Source organism: Pseudophryne corroboree, chromosome 4 (assembly GCF_028390025.1).
Source record: "Pseudophryne corroboree isolate aPseCor3 chromosome 4, aPseCor3.hap2, whole genome shotgun sequence".
In the NCBI taxonomy this organism is placed as follows: domain Eukaryota; kingdom Metazoa; phylum Chordata; class Amphibia; order Anura; family Myobatrachidae; genus Pseudophryne; species Pseudophryne corroboree.
This window is the reverse complement of record NC_086447.1, coordinates 524660934-524683320: the sequence shown is the minus strand read 5'-3', so window position 1 is coordinate 524683320 and position 22387 is coordinate 524660934. Positions and strand designations below refer to the sequence as shown.

At 43.0% G+C, this 22387-nt stretch overlaps 1 protein-coding gene across 1 annotated transcript in view; it reads left to right on the top strand.

Moving 5' to 3' along the window:
• The window catches only part of TRDN (triadin), an 862718-nt gene that overhangs the window by 514571 nt on the left and 325760 nt on the right, over positions 1-22387 (top strand). Inside the window, exons 25-28 of the mRNA XM_063919338.1 lie at positions 3048-3089; positions 10880-10906; positions 13574-13615; positions 21239-21265. Coding sequence (XP_063775408.1) covers positions 3048-3089; positions 10880-10906; positions 13574-13615; positions 21239-21265 — 138 coding nt within the window. The remainder of the gene's footprint in view (positions 1-3047; positions 3090-10879; positions 10907-13573; positions 13616-21238; positions 21266-22387) is intronic.

Below are 22387 nucleotides of genomic sequence, written 5' to 3'. Positions count from 1 at the left end.
GCACCAACCAAAATAGTGAGATAAATATGTACTTTTTTTGTTTTGTTTTTTAGCATTTTTTATGTATCTTTACAAATTGAAATTATCCTTTATTTCTTGCCTGCTATGCCATATTTTTTAAGTAACCAGAGATAGATTAGAATCTGATCATTGTGAGAGTCACAACATACATATTTTTGAATGCTGAATGCTGATCTTTTGGTAGGTAGTGACATGTACACTAATGTGGTTATTTTAATGGAACAAGGGTAGATGTGACAGGAGCAGCATCAGTGCCATACACCCTGGGTAGGCCCTTACCACTCTTGTAGACCCCACATCCTGGGCCTAGGAAGCAAGGTACCTCCAGACCGTTGGAATATATCAATGCACCCCACAAACTGGTTTGTCATTATAGCAGCTCCCTGGACTGCAGCAATAGTTGCAACACTGTCTATACAGCCATGGGCAATGTCATGGGACTAAATCCTGGAAATTAGGCAGCCACTGACATAGAGTCCCCACTAACAACAAGGCACATTTTAGTGATTTGAGGGTTCTTTAAAAATGATGTAGACATTTTGTGATGTCAAGTAAAATCCGTGCCTTTATCTTATTTGTTATGTTTGTCCTAGTTACACTGTATTTTATTAGGTACATTTAGTATATAGGTAATATATTATCTTTCTTGGAAAGAAGCACTCTGTAAGCACACTTAAATATATCAAAGGATATTTAAATATTTATAAGTAAGCATGAATTTATACTCAGTCATCCATTAGTGAGGGTTAGAAGTAACAGGCCTCACTCAAGCTTCCTTGACCTCTACACTACCCTGATAGTGTAAAAAAACAGGTGGTGATTTTATATATATATATATATATATATATATTCCTTGACAACTTTGCTTCCTGGCACTCCCACTTCCTGTCTTCAAACCTTCTCTCTCTCATCTTATGTGGCTTTAATATCCATATTAATGTACCCACTGACTTCTCTGCCTGTAAATGTCCCCATTGACCCCTCCTTTCCCTCCCATCATTGTTTTACCTCTTCAAATGGACCTCCTCACCCTCCCATGTGATTGGGCACTCACTTGATCTGCTCTTCACTTATGATATTTAATATTTCACAAATTCCCTATTCCCTCTCTCTGACCATCATCTTCTTTCTAAATTATCCCTCACTCCTTCTCCACCTCTCTCTTCCAAAACTTCTAACACTAAGGGTAACTTTGAGCCTATTGATACTGTGTCCTTATTCTCCTTGCTCTACTCACTTCTCTCCACCATTGTCTCTTTCACCTGCTCTGAGCAAGCTTTTTTCCTATATGATTTATCCCTTACTCCTGCTGTAGACTCTGTTGCTCTCTTGGTTAATACTTACCTTGGCAGATCCACACCTCACTCTTTGCATTCCATATGCCCCAGATACCTGAAAACAGTGTTAAAGAATCGCTAATCAAGGAAATCTAATTTTAATGCAGACTTCCCAAATTTCAAATGTACACTCTAAATCTACAGTGCTGCTCTTTCCCTCTCTAAGCAGCCTTATTTCAAGATCCTTTTCTTCTCCAAGTCCTTCAACATCCATCTTCCCTTCATCACTTTCAACTCTCTTCTCTGCCTCCCCTCCTTGTCTCCAATCCTCACTCTCTGACCCTGACTTCACATCTAAAACTGAATCCATATATCAGGACATCACATCCCACCACATCCTCATTACCCCATCCCCTTCTTTCCCGGCTTGTTTCAACCCATCTATTTAAACAAATTTGACTTAATTCTCCTCAGTATCTCCAGACAAAGTCTTGATCCTAATTAGGGCATCATCAAGTTCCACCTCTTCCTGCCTCCTTTACTTATGCTCTCCTTCTGCCTGTTTCCATCTTGCCCACCTCCTCAGTCTCTCCCTCTCATTAGGTATTGCCCCCTCTGCCTTTAAGCATTCATTTGCCTATCCATTCCTTAAAAAAACTATGCTTGATCCTGAGTCTAATTACCACCACATTATCTCGTCTCCTTTGCCCCCAGACTTTTTGAGCAGATAATCTATAACTGTCTTACCACCTTTCTTTCATCCCACTCTTTCCATCTCTCCCTAACAAACCACTTGAGTGTTATGACCACTGATGCTGCAGTGTCTATAAACTATGCATTTTCTTGTACTGTAACTCACTGTTTTCTTGTTTGAAAGGACAATGTCAACCTGCAAAGAATGTGGTCTCTTTGTAAATAAGGGGACAAGGGTGTGCCAAGACAGTACACTTTGATTGTCAGTAGGGCTAATAGTAATGGAGTTTCCAAGCACCCAAGTTCATCCACGGTTCTGCACCACCAAGTTATTGACCCTGTAGCAGAATATCAATTTGAGTGAATGGTCAGGAACCTGATTCCTTTGTGTGGTACTATATTTCACATATTTTTACACTGCATTATATATTTAAATATAAAAAATGCAGTATTGGTTTGGTATTGTTCTTCTTTGTACTGCTAATATATGTGAAAACTAACATTGCTTTGGTACCAAATTAAAGGACTCATGGTCTTGAATTTATACCTATGGTCAAACTATTCTGTTGGTTGGTCTACAGTTAATAGTTTTTATACTTCAGATTCGCTGTGTTACTGATTTGCACTTATACACCTAGCATCTATATGCCATACCCCAGTGTGACTGGGATGCTTATAGAGGTGTAATGTACCATATTGTTCTTAAAATTTCTAATCTTATTCACATCGTAGATGCACCATTCCAAGTGTAACATAATTGCTGGGCTGTGACTTTACCCTTGTATTATAATGGATACAATGCACTAAGGCATTATCTCTTGGAGTTTTCAATTAAAATAAAGTCCTCGTAAATGTACCATAAAGAGAGCTGAAATACCAGCGTTCTCTATGTGTGTGGATACAGCATTTATGTTTAATTAACCAGGGGTAATGCCAATAATTTATTTTTCCAATTAACCTGTGTGCTTCATATGCTGGAGCACAAAAAACAAAATTGTATACACACACAAATATTTCTAGTCACTTCATAGCTACCCTTTTTGTTGTGTTTTATAGAAGAGAAACCTAAGGTGGAAAAGCCTTCACCAATAAAAGAAGGTAGGATCAATGCCATTTCAACTGTTTAGCACATGACCATTTAAGCCTGCACAGAATTTAAGGTGTCTATAAGGGTTGGGTACCACAGATAGGCAGTCAGGATGCCGGCGGTCAGAATACAGACACTGTCATCCCGACTGCCCAAATCCCGACAGGGGTGATAAACTAAACTAAACCTACCCCTATCCCTAACCTTCCCTTCCCACATCCTAACCATTACCCCCCTCCTCCCAACAGCCTGTCAGAATTTCAGTGCTGCAATTCTAACAGGTGTCAAGATTCTGTCGCAGGTCTCCTGACCGCTGGCATCCCGTATGTTGGGATGCCATCTACATCCTGTCTATAATAGAGTTTCAAGTACATTGTCAAGCCCTGTTTATTTAGTAATTACTATGTTACTGTATCATAAAAGCCAGAGTGACAGTCAAACTAAGAGAGAATAAAATGTCACAATATATTTTTCTTCATGACACAGTAGTTATTTCCAATGCAGCAAATGGATTATCTATATAATCCAGGTGCAAACATTTATATCATTCAAACTGTTGGTTGTTTTTTTAATGAATTGATTGTGTACATATGTTGCTTTGTGGCAGATCCAGGTGGAAAACACACCTAGGGGTATAATTACTAAAGTGCAGGTTTATAGAAGTGGAGATGTTGACCATAGCCTCCAATCAGATTCTACTTACCATTTATCTAGCACCTTCTAGAAGATAATAGCTAGAATCTGATTGGTTGCTATGGGCAACATCTCCACTTCTATAAATCTGCACTTTAGCAAATATACCCCCTATAATTTTAGAAAATAATCCTGTTAACAGAAAGTAACATTTTCATACTATAGGCAAGATTTTAGTTCTGCTTAAACTTTGTAATGATTTTTTTCCACTATATAAAATGATACTCTGGAGAAGACGAAGTGACCAATATCATGAGGTCATTCTTACTGTGTGGAGATCTGACTTCCTGTACAGCAAGCTGACAGTTCCAGATGCTTTATAATATTTAGTGTAGCTCTCACCTTCCCGCGCAACCTTGATAGACTTCCTCATGTAGCATTGTTTTAGTTAACACTCCAATCTCTCTTCACAGACTAAAATGGTGAATTTTTGCATATTTGCGTATACCCATCATATTCTGAGTCGGTTGATACTTGGCCAGATCTGTCGTTGCATGAAATAGGGTTTTATCAGGGCAGGAACTGGGTGATGGCAAAGTGATCACATGGAACCACCATTACTTGTGAGAGTGCCATCGGAATTGTTATTGGTGATTTTGAGTTGTGTGCATGGGAAAGGGAAGCCCATTTCAGACAGATCTTTTGCAGCTAGCATGGGGCTGGTGTAAGTGCAGATACTAATGATTATGATTGTCACAAACAACATAATACCAATAGACAGCACTGGTGTCCGCTTGCATACGTATTATCCCCCGTCTAAGTTAAAAGGATAGCCACATTGGTATAAAGCACTAAAACAAGCTACCACAGCTGCCCACAACTACAGCCACTTTTGCTGGTAACTCCTCACTATTCCATCTATACAATATATTTAATTGCTATATTAACTCACTAGCACATATTGGACTAAATAGGCAATTAAATTCAATAACTTAATTTAAATAGTTGTTATACCTGTAACAAGACAATATTATGTTGCAATGCTCACTATGCAGTCAATTTACTAAGACTTGGATGGAGATAAAGTGGACGGAGATAAAGTACCAGCCAATCAGCTCCTAACTACCATATCACAGGCTGGGTTTGAAAAACCAGTTAGGAGCTGGTTGGCTGGCACTATATCTCTGTCCACTTTATCTCCACCTTAGTAAATAGACCCCAATATCATAAATGGTGGAATTCAACTTATCATGTCTCCTCATCACCAGACATTAAATATCACTATTTAGCAGATAGTATTATGTACTGTTAGTAATATTTTGTAACAGCAGTGTGTACAGCAAGAGAGCACCTCATTTTTTTGGGGTTGTGTTAAACAATGTAGGCATTGGGTATGGGATCCCGATGGTCAACATACCGACATCAGTGGTCAGGATTCCTGCGTCGGTATCCTGACCGTCGGGATCCTGACTGCCGGCAATGTAGCTGTATCCTCAATGTAGTCAACAAAGCATACCTCTTAACATTCTTGATAGTTATCGCAGGACAACTGCCACGATTGTGAGCCATGACTCTTGTTTTTGGCACTGTTAGGGCATGCCAGTGCTCTGTGAGCTGCTGGCCATGCCCCCGCCCCTCTGTGTCCCATGAGTGGACGCTGTACACATGCTCACAGCATCTATTCACCACCACTGTGCTAAGCAGAGTAGCGAGTTATAGGGGTCTCCCAGCAGCCCACTCCACCGCGGGACACTGCGGCCCATGGGTTGGACATTACCCAAAATATGGGATTGTGCTGTTAAAATCGGGACAGTTGGGAGGTATAAACAAAGTGTATTTTGTTCAAGAGAGGTTCTCACAGTTGTGAGTTGTTCTATGTTCTGCTCTCTTTGTGTGCCAATAAACTAAGCTGGCTACGCAATCTGGATCACATATATTTAGTAAAGTTGCCCTGAGGCTTAGAAGAAAGAATCCTTAACAAACATGAGTTCCCGTTGTTATGGATTTCAAATCACACATACACAAGTTGCGAGCAGTCTCTTATGAACTTCCGAAAACTCCACTACCTGCTAAAGTAGTGCCAGACCTAGCATTCAGTGCTAGGTTATTCCAAGTGTTTGCTTAGTGTGGCTACAGCACATTATCAAGTTTGCTCTGATGGGAAAAGAAATCAGCATCAGCAGTTGATTGCTCAGTGCTAGCTGGTCTTTCAGATGTACCCATAGACTTATTCTATGTACTGTACATATTTTCTAAAGGTGGGGCATTTCTTTTTACTCTACTAAAACAATATGCATTTACTTGGGCACCTCTCTACCTACAGAGATCTTCAATTCTCTTCTACTGATTCTACAAACATGTACAAAGGTTTTCACAACCCTCATGAGACAATAGAGGCAAAGCTTGCTAATTTACTTTTAAAGTGCTTGTGTTCTTGTAGAGTGCATCACTGAATTTAGACATTGTGGTAACTTTACTAAGATGGGAGTTCTATTTAAGATGGGATGTTGCTGATAGCAATCAATCAGATTCTACTTATCATTTATCTAGCACCTTCTAGAAAATAATACCTGGAATCTGATTGGCTGCTATGGGCAACATCCCATCTTAAGTAGAACTCAAATCTTAGTAAATTTAAGCCATTGAGTGAGAGACACTGTTAAGAAACATACTTTTTTCAAAAACTTTAACGACAAATTAAGGGTGATTTGGCATTTACAGAGATATGCTTCCATGTGTTGCAGAATTCATGATTCACTGCATAGAAATAGACTCCCGGATTACTGAAAAACAAAAGGAAAAAAGCAAGATGCAGTGCTCTGGCTTACCATTAATATTATTATCTTTTATTTATATGACACCACCATATAGATATGTGCAGCAGAGCCATACACAGAAAATGCAAAATTACAAACATTGGGGTAAATTTACTAAGAAGGAAGTTCTATTTAAGATGGGATGTTGCCCATAGCAGACAATTAGATTCTACTTCTCATTTATCTAGCACCTTCTAGAAGATAATACCTGGAATCTGATTGGTTGCTATGGGCAACATCCCATCTCAAATAGAACTCCCACCTTAGTACATTTACCCCATTTGAATACAATATAAAAGGTTAAAACAGACAGGCTTCTCCTTTAAATATTATACAATAACAGTGTTATTGATAAACTCTCTGGGCGGGATGTAATGGCGTCTGAGATTGCCAGAGGTGCGGGATGCTGGCCGATCTCTGACTTTTTTTTAAAGGGGCAATTACTTGCAAGGCATGGTTTGGCCTTGTAAGAAATTGACCCTTTTAAAAACTGTCTGAGATCGTCCGGCATCTCGCACCTCTGGCAATCTCAGACGCCATTACATCCCGCCCCCTGTTTATATCTGATACACAGGATCAGGAACCTATGCAGATTGGGAGTGTGCAGGGTCCTATCAAATCTCAAGACCTTTAACTTCACTCATGTCTCTAATGTTCCAATCCTACTCATTTCTTGGCTGAATTCTCTCTACAAAATAAAAGGTCTAAGCTCTCAGGAAATGGCAGAACTCCAATTCCTTAAAAGAGGGGGCTGCCCTCAAGCTTCTGAAAGGCCTTTCACAGTGTACAAATACAGCTAAAAACTTGTGGGTATTACCCACAGACTGATAGGCAAACAGAAATAATGAACCAATGTTTTGATTAACATTTGTGTGTATACTAAGTTTAGGCAGGAGATACTGTATGGGTTGAATGCCTCTCACTAGCTGAGTTTGCATATAACAACTGTTACCCATCCTCTGTATAGTACTAATTGGATATCATCCCCAGCCATTTCCTGATCCCAACAAACATAGTGATGTTCCAATAGTACAAAATTCCACCGAGACCTAAAATGTATAAGCACTTACAAAATCCTCAACAAATACAAAATACAAGCACACAAAAATCGACTACCAGTACTACTAGTTAAATTAGGTCTGGTTATCTATTAGTCTCGCAGCCTTCAACTAAATTTACAAATTAATTAATTGGTATACATTTCCAGTCCTGTACTGCACATACCACCACTAACCTTTGAAGAATACACCCATTGATTCATGGTGGTCATTCCGAGTTGATCGCTAGCTGTTTTCGGTCGCTGTGCAGCGATGAGGCTAAAAAACAGCACTTCCGTGCATGCGTATGCGGTGCATTGTGCACGTGCGACGTGCTATTACAATGAACGATATAGTTTCACACAGGGTCTAGCAAAGCTTTTCAGTCGCACTGCTGGCCGCAGAGTTATTGACATGAAGTGGGCGTTTCTGGGGGGTTCACTACGATATGCCGGCGGTCGGGCTCCCGGCGACCAGCATACCGGCGCCGGGAACCCAACTGCCGGCTTACCGACAGTGTGGCGAGCGCAAATGAGCCCCTTGCGGGCTCGCTGCGCTCACCACGCTACGGGCACGGTGGCGCACTTTATTCTCCCTCCAGTGGGGTTGTGGACCCCCACGAGGGAGAATAAGTGTCGGTATGCCGGCTGTCGGGCTCCCGGCGCCGGTATGCTGGTCGCCGGGAGCCCGACCGCCGGCATACTGAAGACCACCCGTTTCTGGGTGTCAACTGACCGTTTTTTCAGGGAGTGTTCTGAAAAATGCAGGCGTGACAGAAAAAACGCAGGCGTGGCTTGGCGAAGGCAGGTCGTGTTTGTGATGTCAAAACAGGAACTGAATAGTCTGAAGTGTTCGCAAGCGCTGAGTAGGTTTTGAGCTACTCTAAAACTGCACAAAAAAACTTTGTAGCCGCTCTGCGATACTTTCGTTCACACTTCTGCTAAGCTAAAATACACTCCCAGTGGGAGACGGCATAGTGTTTGCACAGCTGCTAAAAACTGCTAGCGAGCTAACAACTCGGAATGACCACCTATGAGTCTGAAATAGAGTTGGCATCACCTTCCCCTGAAACCTCTACAGCTTTATCACCTGTCAAGTTACATACAAGGGCAAGACAACTTCATGATGGAAAACATCTTAGATTCCTGAATAAAGAAAAAAACATTTGTACTTCATATTAAAATTGAAAGGATGTGTAGAAAAATACTATGGGCGGGATGTACTAATGTACATCGCCGCCCATCGCCGCCCTGCGCCACGATGCTAATCGCATATGTACTTACATATGCGATCAGCATTGCGGAGAACAGCTCTTCCGAGGATTCCGGGATTCGGCCCCAGGAGTCAGTCTGCGCATGCGCAGGGTGATGGGGGTGGCCGCAAGGCATGCTGGGAGGGATCCCTCACACAGCGCCGCGGAGCGCAGCCCATAGGCTTCTATGGACTATCGCCAGCTAAAGCTGGCGAACCCCGCCGCGGCGCTGACCTGCCGGCCGGGGATGGTACATCAGGAAAATGCGGTAAACAGGCAGTTTACCGCATTTTCCACTTAGTACATCCTGCCCTATGAGAGAATATACATTCACCATGTCCAAACAAATTATTATTTTTATAAATATCCCGCCAAGCTTAAGGCACATTAAAGTTGCTTTGCAATAGTTGGACAGTGCATGCACAGAGGTGCAGTTGCTACTGAGAAGCACTGTATCAGAAATGTATTGGAAATGTGCTGGGTATTCCTGGGCAGTGCAGGGATGTTGCTATTCAGGCAAATGGAAATGACTCGTTTTATGGGCATACGAGTGTAGTGGGTGTGTTGCATACACAGACCCTTCATTATTCACATTTGAGGCCATACTCATACAGAAAATCTATCTTAGGGCTGGTGAAAATTTTGCAACTGATGGTGGTACACCAAGCTGTATATAGCATCTATACAGTATAGTCTCATACTGGGCATCTCAATCGTTTCACAATCATATGCTTGGCTGTACACCACGGAAAGGATTTGAAGTATAATTTGCATAAAGCCGCAGAGATGCTACTGCTAAAAGATGCTTACATGGATGCAGCTGCTTCTGACTCAGAGTCAGGCCCATGTCATGCAATTACACTAGGCTGGCAAAGCAATTTTGATCACATACAGTATATTCAGTAAAATTTTCCTCTGGATTAGAAGAATCATCACTTATTTGACACATGTCACATTCCTATCATTATGAAAGTCAAACTGTGTATACTCTGATTGATGGAGGTCTCTTATGAACTCAGATTTTCACACCCCATGCTATACATAAGGCCTGGTCAGATCTAGCATTCAATGCTAGGCAATTGCCAGTGTTTGCTTTGTATGGCTACTGCATACAATGCTCCAGTTTGCTCTCTGTGCAACAATTTTAGCTGTGACTCCAGACTCTTTTGCCTGTTCCCATATACTATACTGTGTGTATGTGTACTGGACTTTGCAGACAAAGCCTGATCTTGCTATTTCCTGGCCATTGCTAACTGCTTATACAATGTACCAAACCCCAGGAACAGAAATTTGCTAAGCCTCTGTCTACCTCTTCTTATATTGTCCATTATCTACCAGAACCTAGAAGCAGACTTTGATTCTATTTACTAAGCCTTGGATGGAGATAAAATGGACGGAGATAAAGTACCAGCCAATGACAGTTAGGACCTGACTGGCTGGTACTTTATCTCTGTCCATTCTATCTCCAAGGTTTAGTAAATAGGCCCCTTAACCACAATTTTTTACCTCCAGTTCTATCTGTTCTACTTGCTCACACATAAACCATTACCACAATCTAGCACTCTCCTAATTATATACTGTATGTTAAATAATAATTCTCCTATGACACTCACAATAAATATATATTATCCCAGCTGTTTTACACCTGCAGTTCCTGTTATGCTATCTCTTCTAAAGCTCTAGCTACTGTGGGATTTCTATTGAACTTTTGCCTGTTAATGTGATACCTTCATATATGCATGGAGATTTGAAATTGTTTAAAAAATGTAAATATCACCAACACAAAGGCCTTGCACTTGTATAACCTGGCTCAATCTTGAGTGAACCAACTTGTTCATGGCAGGACATAGCCAAGGCTGCAGGAACATCGTCAAAGCTGCTTGAACCTGTTCAACTTTCTATATTTTACAAAGAATCAAAATTCAGCGAATTTGTGCATTTAGCATTGATTTTGAGAATTGATCCAAGGCTGATTCAAATATCCTAATTGCCCTGTGTAATGGATACATTCTATCCTGTATACAGTGTCTGTATATTTAATATATTATTTTTTATTCTTACAGCAAAAATGATTAAACTGAAGAAAACAAGTATGTTAATTACTTAGCTTTGAATTATAGCTGATGGCTTATTCTTTGACTAACAATATTAGTTTTAATTTGAATTCTATGTTTTAAATTACTAGTTGTTAGCAGAGGTGCCGATTGGGAGAGGGGGATGGATACCAGGGGTGTATGTTCATACCAGGCACATGGGGATGAAATAGAAGGGGGTGCCCCTCAGTGGCATCCATCGGCACATGCGCAGTAGCACAGCTAATGGAGCAAAGGAGAAAGTAATGTAATCACAATGTGATCACATTACTTCTCAGTGGGATTGGCTCCTACTGAAGCCCCTGTCCTGGTGACTTGCCAATGATACATATGGCAGAATAAAGATTCCTTATTGCAGTTAATTATGGCATTAAGGAATCTTTATTTTTGGGTGCTAGTTGCAAATGATGATAATTAGAAACCTGAGGGGTGGTTTTATCACAGCTTGGTGAGAGATAAAATTGGGAAAGTTAAAGTACCAGCCAATCATCTTCTGCCTTAAGCTGGACATACACTACACAATTATCAGGCAGATCATCTGCCAGATATGTCTGGTTGGAATGAAAATCTGGTAATGGATAAGAGCAAATTACAATTGACCATTTGCTCCCAAACACTGAAAAATGGACAAAAACTGTTGTTCATACAAATTGGTTAAATCTGTGATTTAACCAACTTGTCTGAACTACGGGGTTTGTCCATTTTCCAGTGTTAGGGAGCAAGTAGTCCATTTGCTCTTATCCATTACCAGATTTTATTCCAACCAGCCAGATCTGGTAGATGATCTACCAGATAATTGTGTAGTGTATGCCCAGCTTTACATGTAACAGGCTCAGACTGTGATTGGGCAGTGAGAACGAGGAGACTGCTGCTGGGCTGCACTGCTATACAGACACAGCCAGTGGTAGTGTGCAGAGATATAGGTTACCCCTTCAGCCTACTCCCCCTCTCCCCTGGAGCTGCCCCCTGAGTGTACAGTAATTTAACCATTTTTTTTATTATTGGAGAAGGGGAATAGAGACATAGGAAATAACGGGTGTAGTATGGCTGACCGGCATCAGCATACTGATGCCGGGATCCCTGCAGCATACCGACGCTGGGATTCCGGCAGGGAGGGGTGAGTGCAGCGAGCCCCTTGCGGGCTCGGTGGCGACCTGAGGTCGCCACGGGTTCTATTCTCACTCTATGGGTGTCGTGGACACCCATGAGTGGAAATAGTCCCTGTTGTTCGGCATGCCGACCATCGGGATAGTGAGGGGTCGGGATGCTGGAGGAGGTCATGTGACTGTCGGTCTCCCGACCGCCGGTCACATGAATACCACCCGGAAATAACAGATATAAAGTCGCACAGCACAAAGTAATGATGTGGGCTGCCTTTCAAAATGATGTAGAAGACTGTGATGTTAAACACAAATGTATCTAATAATTTTCTAGGGTCTGTCCCTTCTCAGTGTGTACGCTGTGGAAGCCAGAGTGCACTATAGTGGCTTACACTGTGAGGGAGATGAGACAGGCCTAAGAGAGGAGGTACGTATGGGAGCAGAGGGCAAAATGGTGCAGTGGGGCTGTCGGATGGAGGCTTCAGCAGTGAGGGGGGTGGAGCAGAATAAAGATGAGGATAGCAAATGCTCAATAACCATATACCTTACCAAACTACAGTATTATGCAGAACTTCTATTAGATCATCATGAAGTGTTAATTGTGCAATCCTTCCTATCACATCCAGCATGTTATTGAAAAATTAAAATATGTATTACCATGAACCATGTACTGTATGTGGGGCTTGCAAAATTCAAAAGAATATCAGGTCTGATGAAGAAACATCAGAAAAAAAATGTAAATGAAAGAGATAAAACATTTGCTCTATCTGTGTAAGATTTGGTAAAAATAACAGTTTAAGGCTTATCTCAAGTGCTTCATCTCTGCTGCTGTTCTGTGTTTATTCACTGTTTCTAATGCTTCTCACTATTCTCTCTCATTTTGCTGCAAATGGGCATGAAAAACATTTAATTAATACTATATGCTACCTAAATAAAGCACTATATAAACTTTGTATTGGTAAATGTAAAATGAACATTTAGGGCCTGATCCAGTGGTGGACACAATGATGATGTTCGCATAGTTGAGCAATGTTTTGCAACTCTGCCTGCTTAAAAATTCTTAAAAGCTTCTATAGTGCATTCGTTCCATGGGTGTACTGTATGCAAGACACAGTTGTGATTAATTTGCACGGTATCAGAAATGTGGAAAAGTTCAGGGTGTTCCTAGAAGGTGACTGGAATGTTGCTTATAATGCATGCAAAATGATCAGTTTAATGGGCGTGTTATGGGAGAATTGCAGGAGACCGTGTGTTTGTGCATGGACTCACAGCTCAGACATTGGAGGCCATAGTTACATGGGCACCTGCCAAAGGGTTGATGCACCAATTGGTATTACTGCATATATGGATGCTGAAATTGAGCATCTTTGTCCTTGCACATTCAACCACATGGATGTACCCTAGGGAAGGAGTTTGTATAAGCATTTGCATACAGTCACAGATGGGGACCACCAATGAACTCTGTTGGGTGTGCTTCTGCGTCCACCTCTGAATGAGGTCCTGAGTGTTAATTGGTGACTGCTCTGGTCATGAAATAGTAAACTTATTCTATTGTGTTTTATAGAAGAGAAACCAAAGAAGGAAAAGCCGGCACCAATAAGAAAAGGTAAGAACAGTGTGCAACACACTTGCGCTTTTGAGAGCATGACTGTTTACTATAGAACAAATATATTACAGCATCTACAACAGAGTTTCAAGTCACAAGTATTGTAGCTCTAGGTGTTAGAAATATCTTTGTCCTACTATAGGTAAAGCTTTAGTTCTCTATGTACAGTATAAAGACAATCTAAAGAAGACCAAGAGGCCAATATCACTTTGTCTTGTAACCTCTGACTTTGGAAATCTGACTTATTGTACAGCAACTGGCATCTCCAGATGCCTTCTAAGGATATGAGTGACACTCCCCTTCCCTTACAACCTCCATGAATAATATGATTTAGCCTGAGATATTTATTCACAATGTAAATATAAATAAAAAAAATTCACAGGAATTTAGCAACAAGCTCCTATAAGAGCTTATTCCGGCGAAGAGCTGGAAGCAAAGTGGTATCTTACGCTATAACTCTGCTTCCTACTTTAGATCCAGAGTGCATACTGCACATACCTGTACTGTAGGTCACCATCAGAGCTACTGTAAGTCAATCTGAACAGCCCCCATATGTGGGCTGCTTTAAAGTTATATATGGAGAGATTATTTACTGCTGAGATCGGAGATATCGGCTGCGGTCCCTCTTCCTTAAATCCCAGGGATTCTTATTATTTGAGGGTACTCCTGAAAATGTGTTTTGGGGAGGATATATCACAAATATACTTTGAGAAATATGTCCCATAGTATGAATATGCATACAGCCCTCTTCTTGTACATAGGCAGCACTGTTTTAGTATAATAAAACTTTCTCATACGTCCTAGAGGATGCTGGGGATGACATCAGGACCATGGGGTAGAGACGGGATCTGCAGGAGACATGGGCACTCTAAAGACTTTTCATTGGGTGTGAACTGGCTCCTCCCTCTATGCCCCTCCTCCAGACCTCAGTTTTAGAAATGTGCCCAGGCAGACTGGATGCATTCTCTGAAAAGACTTATGTTAGGTTTTTTATTTTCAGGGAGATCTGCTGGCATCAGACTCCCTGCTTCGTGGGACTGAGGGGGCAGAAGCAGAACCAACTTCCTAAAGAGTTTCATGGCTCTGCTTCTGGCTGACAGGACACCATTAGCTCCTGAAGGGTACTGAACGCTAGCCGTGTCTGGATGCTCACTCCCACAGCACGCCGTCACCCCCCTCACAGAGCCAGAAGTCAGAAGACAGGTGAATATAAGAAGAATGATCTCCTATCAAGTAAGGGACGGCTGAGGTGCGGCGCGGCTGGCGGGAGCGCAGCACGCCATTGCTGCCCACACACACAGGCATTGCAGGGTGCAGGGCACGGGTGGGGGGGCGCCCTGGGCAGCAAGAAAAATACCTCAAACTGGCTAAAAGGGGGCATAAGTTGCCGCTGGCACAGCCCTACCCCCGCCAGTATAAATATTACAGTGAATTTATGAGTGTAAGGACGCGCCATTGCGGGGGCAGAGCTTCTTCCTCAGGCAGCCAGCACACTACTCAGTGCCATTTTCTCTCTCTCCTCAGGCTGTAGAGAACACGCTGGTCCTCTCCTCCACTTCTGACAAGTACAGGGTGCTATTAAGGGGGGGCACAAAGCGATTGTGGTGCATTTGATAGTGTATATTACTATTTAAAAGCGCTGTTGGGCTGTGGACATACTGTGTTCATAGGAAATTCTGGTGCTGGGATTGTGAACTGGCTGCTCCTATCCTGTGTCCCTCTGACGGATTTTACTGTGGGTCTGTCCCCAAAATAAGTCCCAGTGTGACTGTGAGTGTGCTGTACACGTGTGAGGCATGTCTGAGGATGTCCGGAGGAAGCCATTTTAGGGACACAGAGTTGTAATGTGGTGGCACTACCGGCACACCAAGAGCCTGCATGGGTGAAAGAGATACGTGACAGTATGCATCTGACTAACTGTAGATTAGATAAGTATGAATCTAAGGCTGCATGCTGGAGAAAATCTGTGGAAGATGTGATTTTTCAGGATGCTGTTATTCCTTGTGCGGGCGGCCCCTCTGGGTCACATAAGAGACAATTTGCAAATGTTGTAAACACTGATACCGACACGGATTCTGATTCTTGTGTCGACGATACTGAATCCAGAGAGATAGATCATAAATTGGCAAAAAGTATACAATATATGATTGGGGCTATAAGGGACGTGTTGGAGGTTACAGAAACCACTCCTGTACCTCAGGAGAAGGCATATTTATGTAAGGAAAAGAAGTCCAAAGTACCGTTCCCTCCTTCACACGAACTAAATGCTCTGTATGAAGGGATGTGGGTGAATCCTGACAACAGATTTCGTATTCCCAAAAGGATTCACATAGCTTACCCTTTCCCGGCTGAGGACAGGAAAAAATGGGAGTCACCCCCTGTGTTAGACAGTGCACTTTCCAGGTTGACAAAGAAGGTAATTCTCCCTGCTCCTGGCATGGCTTCTCTTAAAGAGCTGGCAGACCGCAAAATGGAAACGACATTAAAATCCATTTATGTTACCAATGGTACACTGCTCAGGCCCACTATTGCCTGCGAATGGGTGAGTCGCGCTATTGAAAAATGGTTAGAAAGCGTGTCATCAGAAATTGACACAATTGATAAAGATGAGATACTCCTTAAGTTAGGGAATATCAAGGACGCTGCCGCCTACATGCTGGATGCAGTGAAGGATATTGGACTCTTGAGTTCACAAGCCGTTACCATGGAAGTATCGGCTAGGCGGGCGTTGTGGATTCACCAGTGGAACGCGGATGCAGATTCCAAAAGAAACATGGAGGCTCTCCCATATAAAGGTGAGGCCTTATTTGGCGATGGTCTGGATGTGTTAGTCTCAGCGGTTACCGCAGGCAAGTCGACATTTTTGCCCTCTGCGCCTGCACCGGCAAAAAAGACCTATCACCCGCAAATGCAGTCCTTTCGGCCCAATAAATACAAAAAGACGAGAGGTTCCCCCTTCTTTGCAGGTAAGGGAAGGGGAAAGGGAAAGAAGCCCACAGTGGCTCCAGGTTCCCAAGAGCAGAAGTCTACCGCTACGTCTGCCAAATCCCCAGCATGACGCTGGGGCTCCCTTGTGGGAGGCCGCTCGGGTGGGGTCACGTCTCAAACTCTTCAGCCAGGATTGGATTCTGTCTGGCCTGGATCCCTGGGTGTTGCAAATAGTATCCCAGGGATACAAACTGGAGTTTCAAGACGTTCCTCAATGCCGATTTTTCAAATCGACCTTGCCAGTTTCTCTGCCAAAACGAGAAGCAGTAACAGCGGCAATCCAAAAATTATGTCAAGACCAGGTCATAGTCCTGGTACCGTTGTCACAACAAGGGAGGGTTTTTTATTCAAGCCTCTTTGTTGTTCCGAAGCCGGATGGCTCGGTCAGACCGATCCTAAATCTAAAGGATCTGAATTGTTACCTAAAAAGGTTCAAGTTCAAGATGGAATCACTTCGGGCAGTGATTGCCAGTCTGGAGGAGGGGGACTACTTGGTGTCAGTGGAAATAAAGGATGCTTACCTGCATGTTCCCATTTATCCTCCTCACCAGGCTTATCTGAGATTCGCGGTTCAGGATTGCCATTACCAATTCCAGACGTTACCTTTCGGTCTCTCTATGGCGCCGAGGGTATTCACCAAGGTGATGGCGGAGATGATGGTCCTCCTTCGTCAGAAAGAAGTCAATATAATTCCTTATCTGGACGACCTCCTGATAAAGGCGAGATCCAGGGAGCAATTGTTACAAAACATATCACTCTCTCTGTCAATACTCCAACAACACAGGTTGATCATAAATTTCCAAAAGTCACAGTTGGAACCGACAAGGTTGTCTTTCCTCGGGATGATTCTGGACACAGAAGTTCAGAGAGTATTTCTTCCGCTGGAAAAGGCTCTGGAAATCCAGAAAATGGTAAAACATATTGAGACCATCAAGTGTGTCGATCCATCAGTGGATTCGGTTGTTGGGAAAGATGGTGGCAGCCTACAAGGCCATACAGTTTGGTAGGTTTCATGCCAGTGTATTCCAGTGGGACCTGTTGGACAAGTGGTCGGGGTCACACCTACACATGCACAGAAAGATAATCCTCTCATCAAAAACAAGGATTTCGCTCCTGTGGTGGTTGCACAGCTTTCACCTGCTAGAGGGCCACAGGTTCGGGATTCAGGACTGGGTCCTGGTAACCACGGATGCAAGTCTCCGAGGCTGGGGAGCAGTCTCTCAGGGAGCAAATTTCCAGGGACGTTGGTCACATCAGGAAGCCTGCCTTCACATAAACGTTCTGGAGCTAAGAGCCATTTACAACGGCCTTCAACAAGCGGTACATCTTCTTCAAGACCATCCCGTGCAGATCCAGGCGGACAATTTAACAGCAGTCGCATACATAAACATGCAGGGTGGAACGAAAAGCAGAGCGGCAATGGCAGAGGCGACAAAAATCCTCTGCTGGGCAGAAAAACATCTACAAGCTCTGTCGGCAATATTCATTCCGGGAGTAGACAACTGGGAAGCAAACTTCCTCAGCAGACACGATCTCCATCCAGGAGAGTGGGACCTCCACCAAGAAGTCTTTGCAGAGGTGACAAGTCTTTAGGGAGTTCCTCAAATAGACATGATGGCGTCTCGTCTCAACAAGAGGCTTCAGAGATACTGTTCCAGGTCGAGAGACCCTCAAGCAGTAGCAGTGGATGCACTGGTGACACAGTGGGTTTTTCCGTCAGTGTATGTCTTCCCTCCACTTCCGCTGATCCCAAAAGTACTCAGGATCATAAGGAAAACAAGGGTTTGAGCAATCTTCATTGCCCCAGACTGGCCATGGAGGGCTTGGTACCCAGATCTTCAGCAGTTGCTCATAGAAGATCCTCGGCCTCTTCCTCCTCGAGAGGATCTGCTGCAGCAGGGGCCGTGCGTATACCAAGACTTACCATGGCTACGTTTGACGGCATGGCTGTTAAACGCCGTATCCTAGCCAGGAAGGGTATCCCTGAAGAGGTCATCCCCACCCTTATTCAGGCCAGAAAGGGAGTAATGTCGAAACATTACCACCGTATTTGGAGAAAATATGTGTCTTGGAGTGAATCCAAGAAAGCTCCTACGGAAGAGTTTCACTTAGGACGTTTTCTCCATTTTTCGCAGGATGGTGTGGAGACGGGCCTCCGATTGGGGTCAATCAAGGTCCAGATTTCGGCCTTGTCAGTGTTCTTCCAAAAACAATTGGCCTCTCTTCCAGAGGTTCAGACCTTCGTGAAAGGGGTTCTTCACATCCAGCCTCCATTCGTGCCTCCAGTGGCACCATGGGACCTTAACGTGGTATTGCAGTTCCTTCAATCGGATTGGTTTGAGCCTCTACAAAAGATAGAGTTGAAGTTTCTCACTTGGAAAGTGGTGATGCTTTTGGCTTTGGCATCCGCAAGGCGGGTGTCTAAATTGGGGGCCTTGTCTCACATGAGCCCTTACCTGATCTTCCATGAAGATAGGGCAGAGTTGAGGACTCGTCAACATTTCCTTCCGAAGGTGGTTTCATCTTTCCACATAAACCAACCTATTGTAGTGCCAGTAGTTACTGACACATTCACTGATTCAAAATCTCTAGATGTGGTTAGAGCTTTGAAAATCTATGTGGCTAGAATGGCTCATATACGGAAAACAGAGGCTCTGTTTGTCCTGTATGCTCACAACAAGATTGGCTGTACTGCTTCCAAGCAGACTATTGCACGTTGGATTAGAAATACGATTCAGCAAGCTCATACTACGGCTGGATTGTCGTTACCGACGTCGGTAAAGGCCCACTCCACTAGGAAGGTGGGTTCATCCTGGGAGGCTGCCCGGGGGGTCTTGGCATTACAGCTTTGCCGAGCAGCTACTTGGTCAGGGTCAAACACATTTGCTAAGTTCTACAAGTTTGACACCTTGGACGATGAGGACCTAAAGTTTGGTCAATCGGTGCTGCAGGGTCATCCGCACTCTCCTACCCATACTGGAGCTTTGGTATAGACCCCATGGTCTTGATGTCATCCCCAGCATCCTCTAGGACGTATGAGAAAATAGGATTTTGATAACCTACCGGTAAATCCTTTTCTCCTTGTCTGTAGAGGATGCTGGGCGCCCGTCCCAGTGCGTATTTTACCTGCAGTTTAGTTATTAGAGTTACACAAGTTGTGTTATCTTAGTTTTCAGCATGTTGCTGCAATTGGTTCATGCCTGTTGGTGTGTGTTATGTTGAATGCCATGTGTGCGGCATGGTTGAGGGTGTGAGTTGGTAGATATCTCATCACTAGTTTAGTAATTCTTTTCCGCAAAATGTCAGTCTCCCTGGGCACAGTTCCTACAACTGAGGTCTGGAGGAGGGGCATAGAGGGAGGAGCCAGTTCACACCCAATGAAAAGTCTTTAGAGTGCCCATGTCTCCTGCGGATCCCGTCTATACCCCATGGTCTTGATGTCGCCCCCAGCATCCTCTACGGACTAGGAGAAAAGGATTTACCGGTAGGTTATCAAAATCCTATTTTTTCAGTAGATAACTGTTAACTATCACACCATTCCGTCCATGCAATATGCTTTATTCATATATTCACACTCACTTGCACATTTTACTCTAAAGCAAGTCTTTAAAAAAAAAAAAAACAACTTCATTTTAAAAGTTATAATACCTGTACAAACACATTACAGTATTAACTAAAATGTAATTAGTGGCCTTTTCCTTTCCCTCACCAGATACAGTATTACATTTTTTATCACTGTCTAAAATATTGTGTTATAAGTTTTTGGTTTTTAACAAAGTATATTTTCCCAGAATTGCTGCGTACAAGCTTGAAAATTTCAAACCAATTCATAACTTGAATTTAACCAATGCGAAAGAAATGATCAACAGAGTTCACACATGAATGAACTGGCTCATGTGTAAACTAGCTTGCACATGTTTGGACATAGGGGCTAATTTAGACCTGATTGCTCACTAGCAATTTTCTGCAGCGCAGCGATCAGATAGTAGCCGCCTACAGGGGAGTGTATTTTAGCTGTGCAAGTGTGCGATCGCATGTGCAGCCGAGCGGTACAAAAAATATTTGTGCAGTTTCTGAGTTGCCCAGAACTTACTCAGCCACTGTGATCACTTCAGCCTGTCCAGGCCGGAATTGACGTGAGACACCCGCCCTGAAAACGCTTGGACACGCCTGTGTTTTTCCAAACACTCCCAGAAAGCGGTCAGTTGCCACCCACAAATGCCTTCTTCCTGTCAATCTCCTTGTGATCGGCTGTGCAAATGGATTCTTCGTTAAAACCATCACACAGCAACGATCCGCTTTGTACCCGTGCGATGCGCGTGCGCATTGCGGTGCATATGCATTCGCAGTTCTGACCTGATCGTACCGCTGCATAAAAAGCTAGTGTGCTATCAGGTTTGAATGACCCCCATGTTCCAAGCTGCTAAAGCATAGCTGAAACTCTTTGACTTTCTTAATTTTTTTATTGAATTGGAAATCCTGAAATTTTGCTGAATTTTCACATTTTCACATCAGTTCTTCGAATATGTTTAGGAATTGATCCATGGACAGTTCAAGCTTCTCAGTTGTCCTGTGGTGTGGATTCATTTTGCACTGTATATCTATATATTCCATCTACTGTTTTTGTTCTTACAGCAAAAATGATTAAACTGAAGAAAACAAGTATGTTAATTGCTTAGCTTTTATGTACAGCTGACGGCTTATCCTTTGCTAAGAAGCTTTGTTTTCATTTGAATTTTGTTTTGTAATATTACCTCTTGTGTGTCTACAGTATGTCAGATAGAAAACTCTCAGGTGAGAGTTATCGCTAGAGTAGATGGGAGTACTTTTCAGCTGAACCTCTACTAACAAGTGTTTGGGAAACTTACGTAGAATTCTGCTAAGAGCCTGGGCCTAGGGAAAACCATGACCGTGACAAAGTGCCACCCCTCCCCCCTTGTCTCATTTATCTGTATTAGTGTTTTGCCACACGGCTACACCCCATGCTTAGCCTTGCCCCCCACTTTAGCATGTTTGATTTCTTATACATCCATACAGATGTGTTACCATACATCTTGCCTCAATACCAGTGGCGTAAGTTCGCCCCAGTTGCCCGAAGGCAAGATAAATATTGGTGCCCCCCTATTTCCTATATCAAGATAAGTGTGTGTGTGTGTGTGTGTGTGTGTGTGTGTGTGTGGTGTTCTGAAAAAAATGTATATACTGTATTTATACATTTAATTGTCTTTTATTTTAAATCACACATTTCTTAGCAGTCATACCCAGGATTAGAACCCATGACCTGTTACACTAACAGCAGACACTTTACTGATGGAGCTATTTGCTCATGTAGAGGAAGCATGAGAATTCTAACTATATGAAGTTACGTGTAATTGTCAGAGAAGTATCTTCATATAGATAAAATTCTCATATTTCCTATACAAGAACAAATAGTTTCATCAGTAAGGTGTCTGCTTTCAGTGTAATAGGTTGTGGTTTCCAATCCTGGGTGTGACACTTGTAAAATGTGTATAATAAAGAGGGTGTGATTTGTAAGGTGCAGGGACCAGTGAGGAAGTCGGCACTGAAAAGACAGCGGCAGCTATCAATTAACTTTATTCAAAGGTGTCATAGAATGGGAGGAGAGGTGCCCCCCTTCAGAGCAGGAGCCCGGCGGCAGATGACTCCGTTGCCTCCCAGAGTTCTGCCTCTGCTCAATACGCCACATAGCGGGAGATGCCTGGTGTGAGTGAGCTGACTGGTCCCATGAAACTTCATTAGTGTTGGGCATCTTTTTTGCTGAAA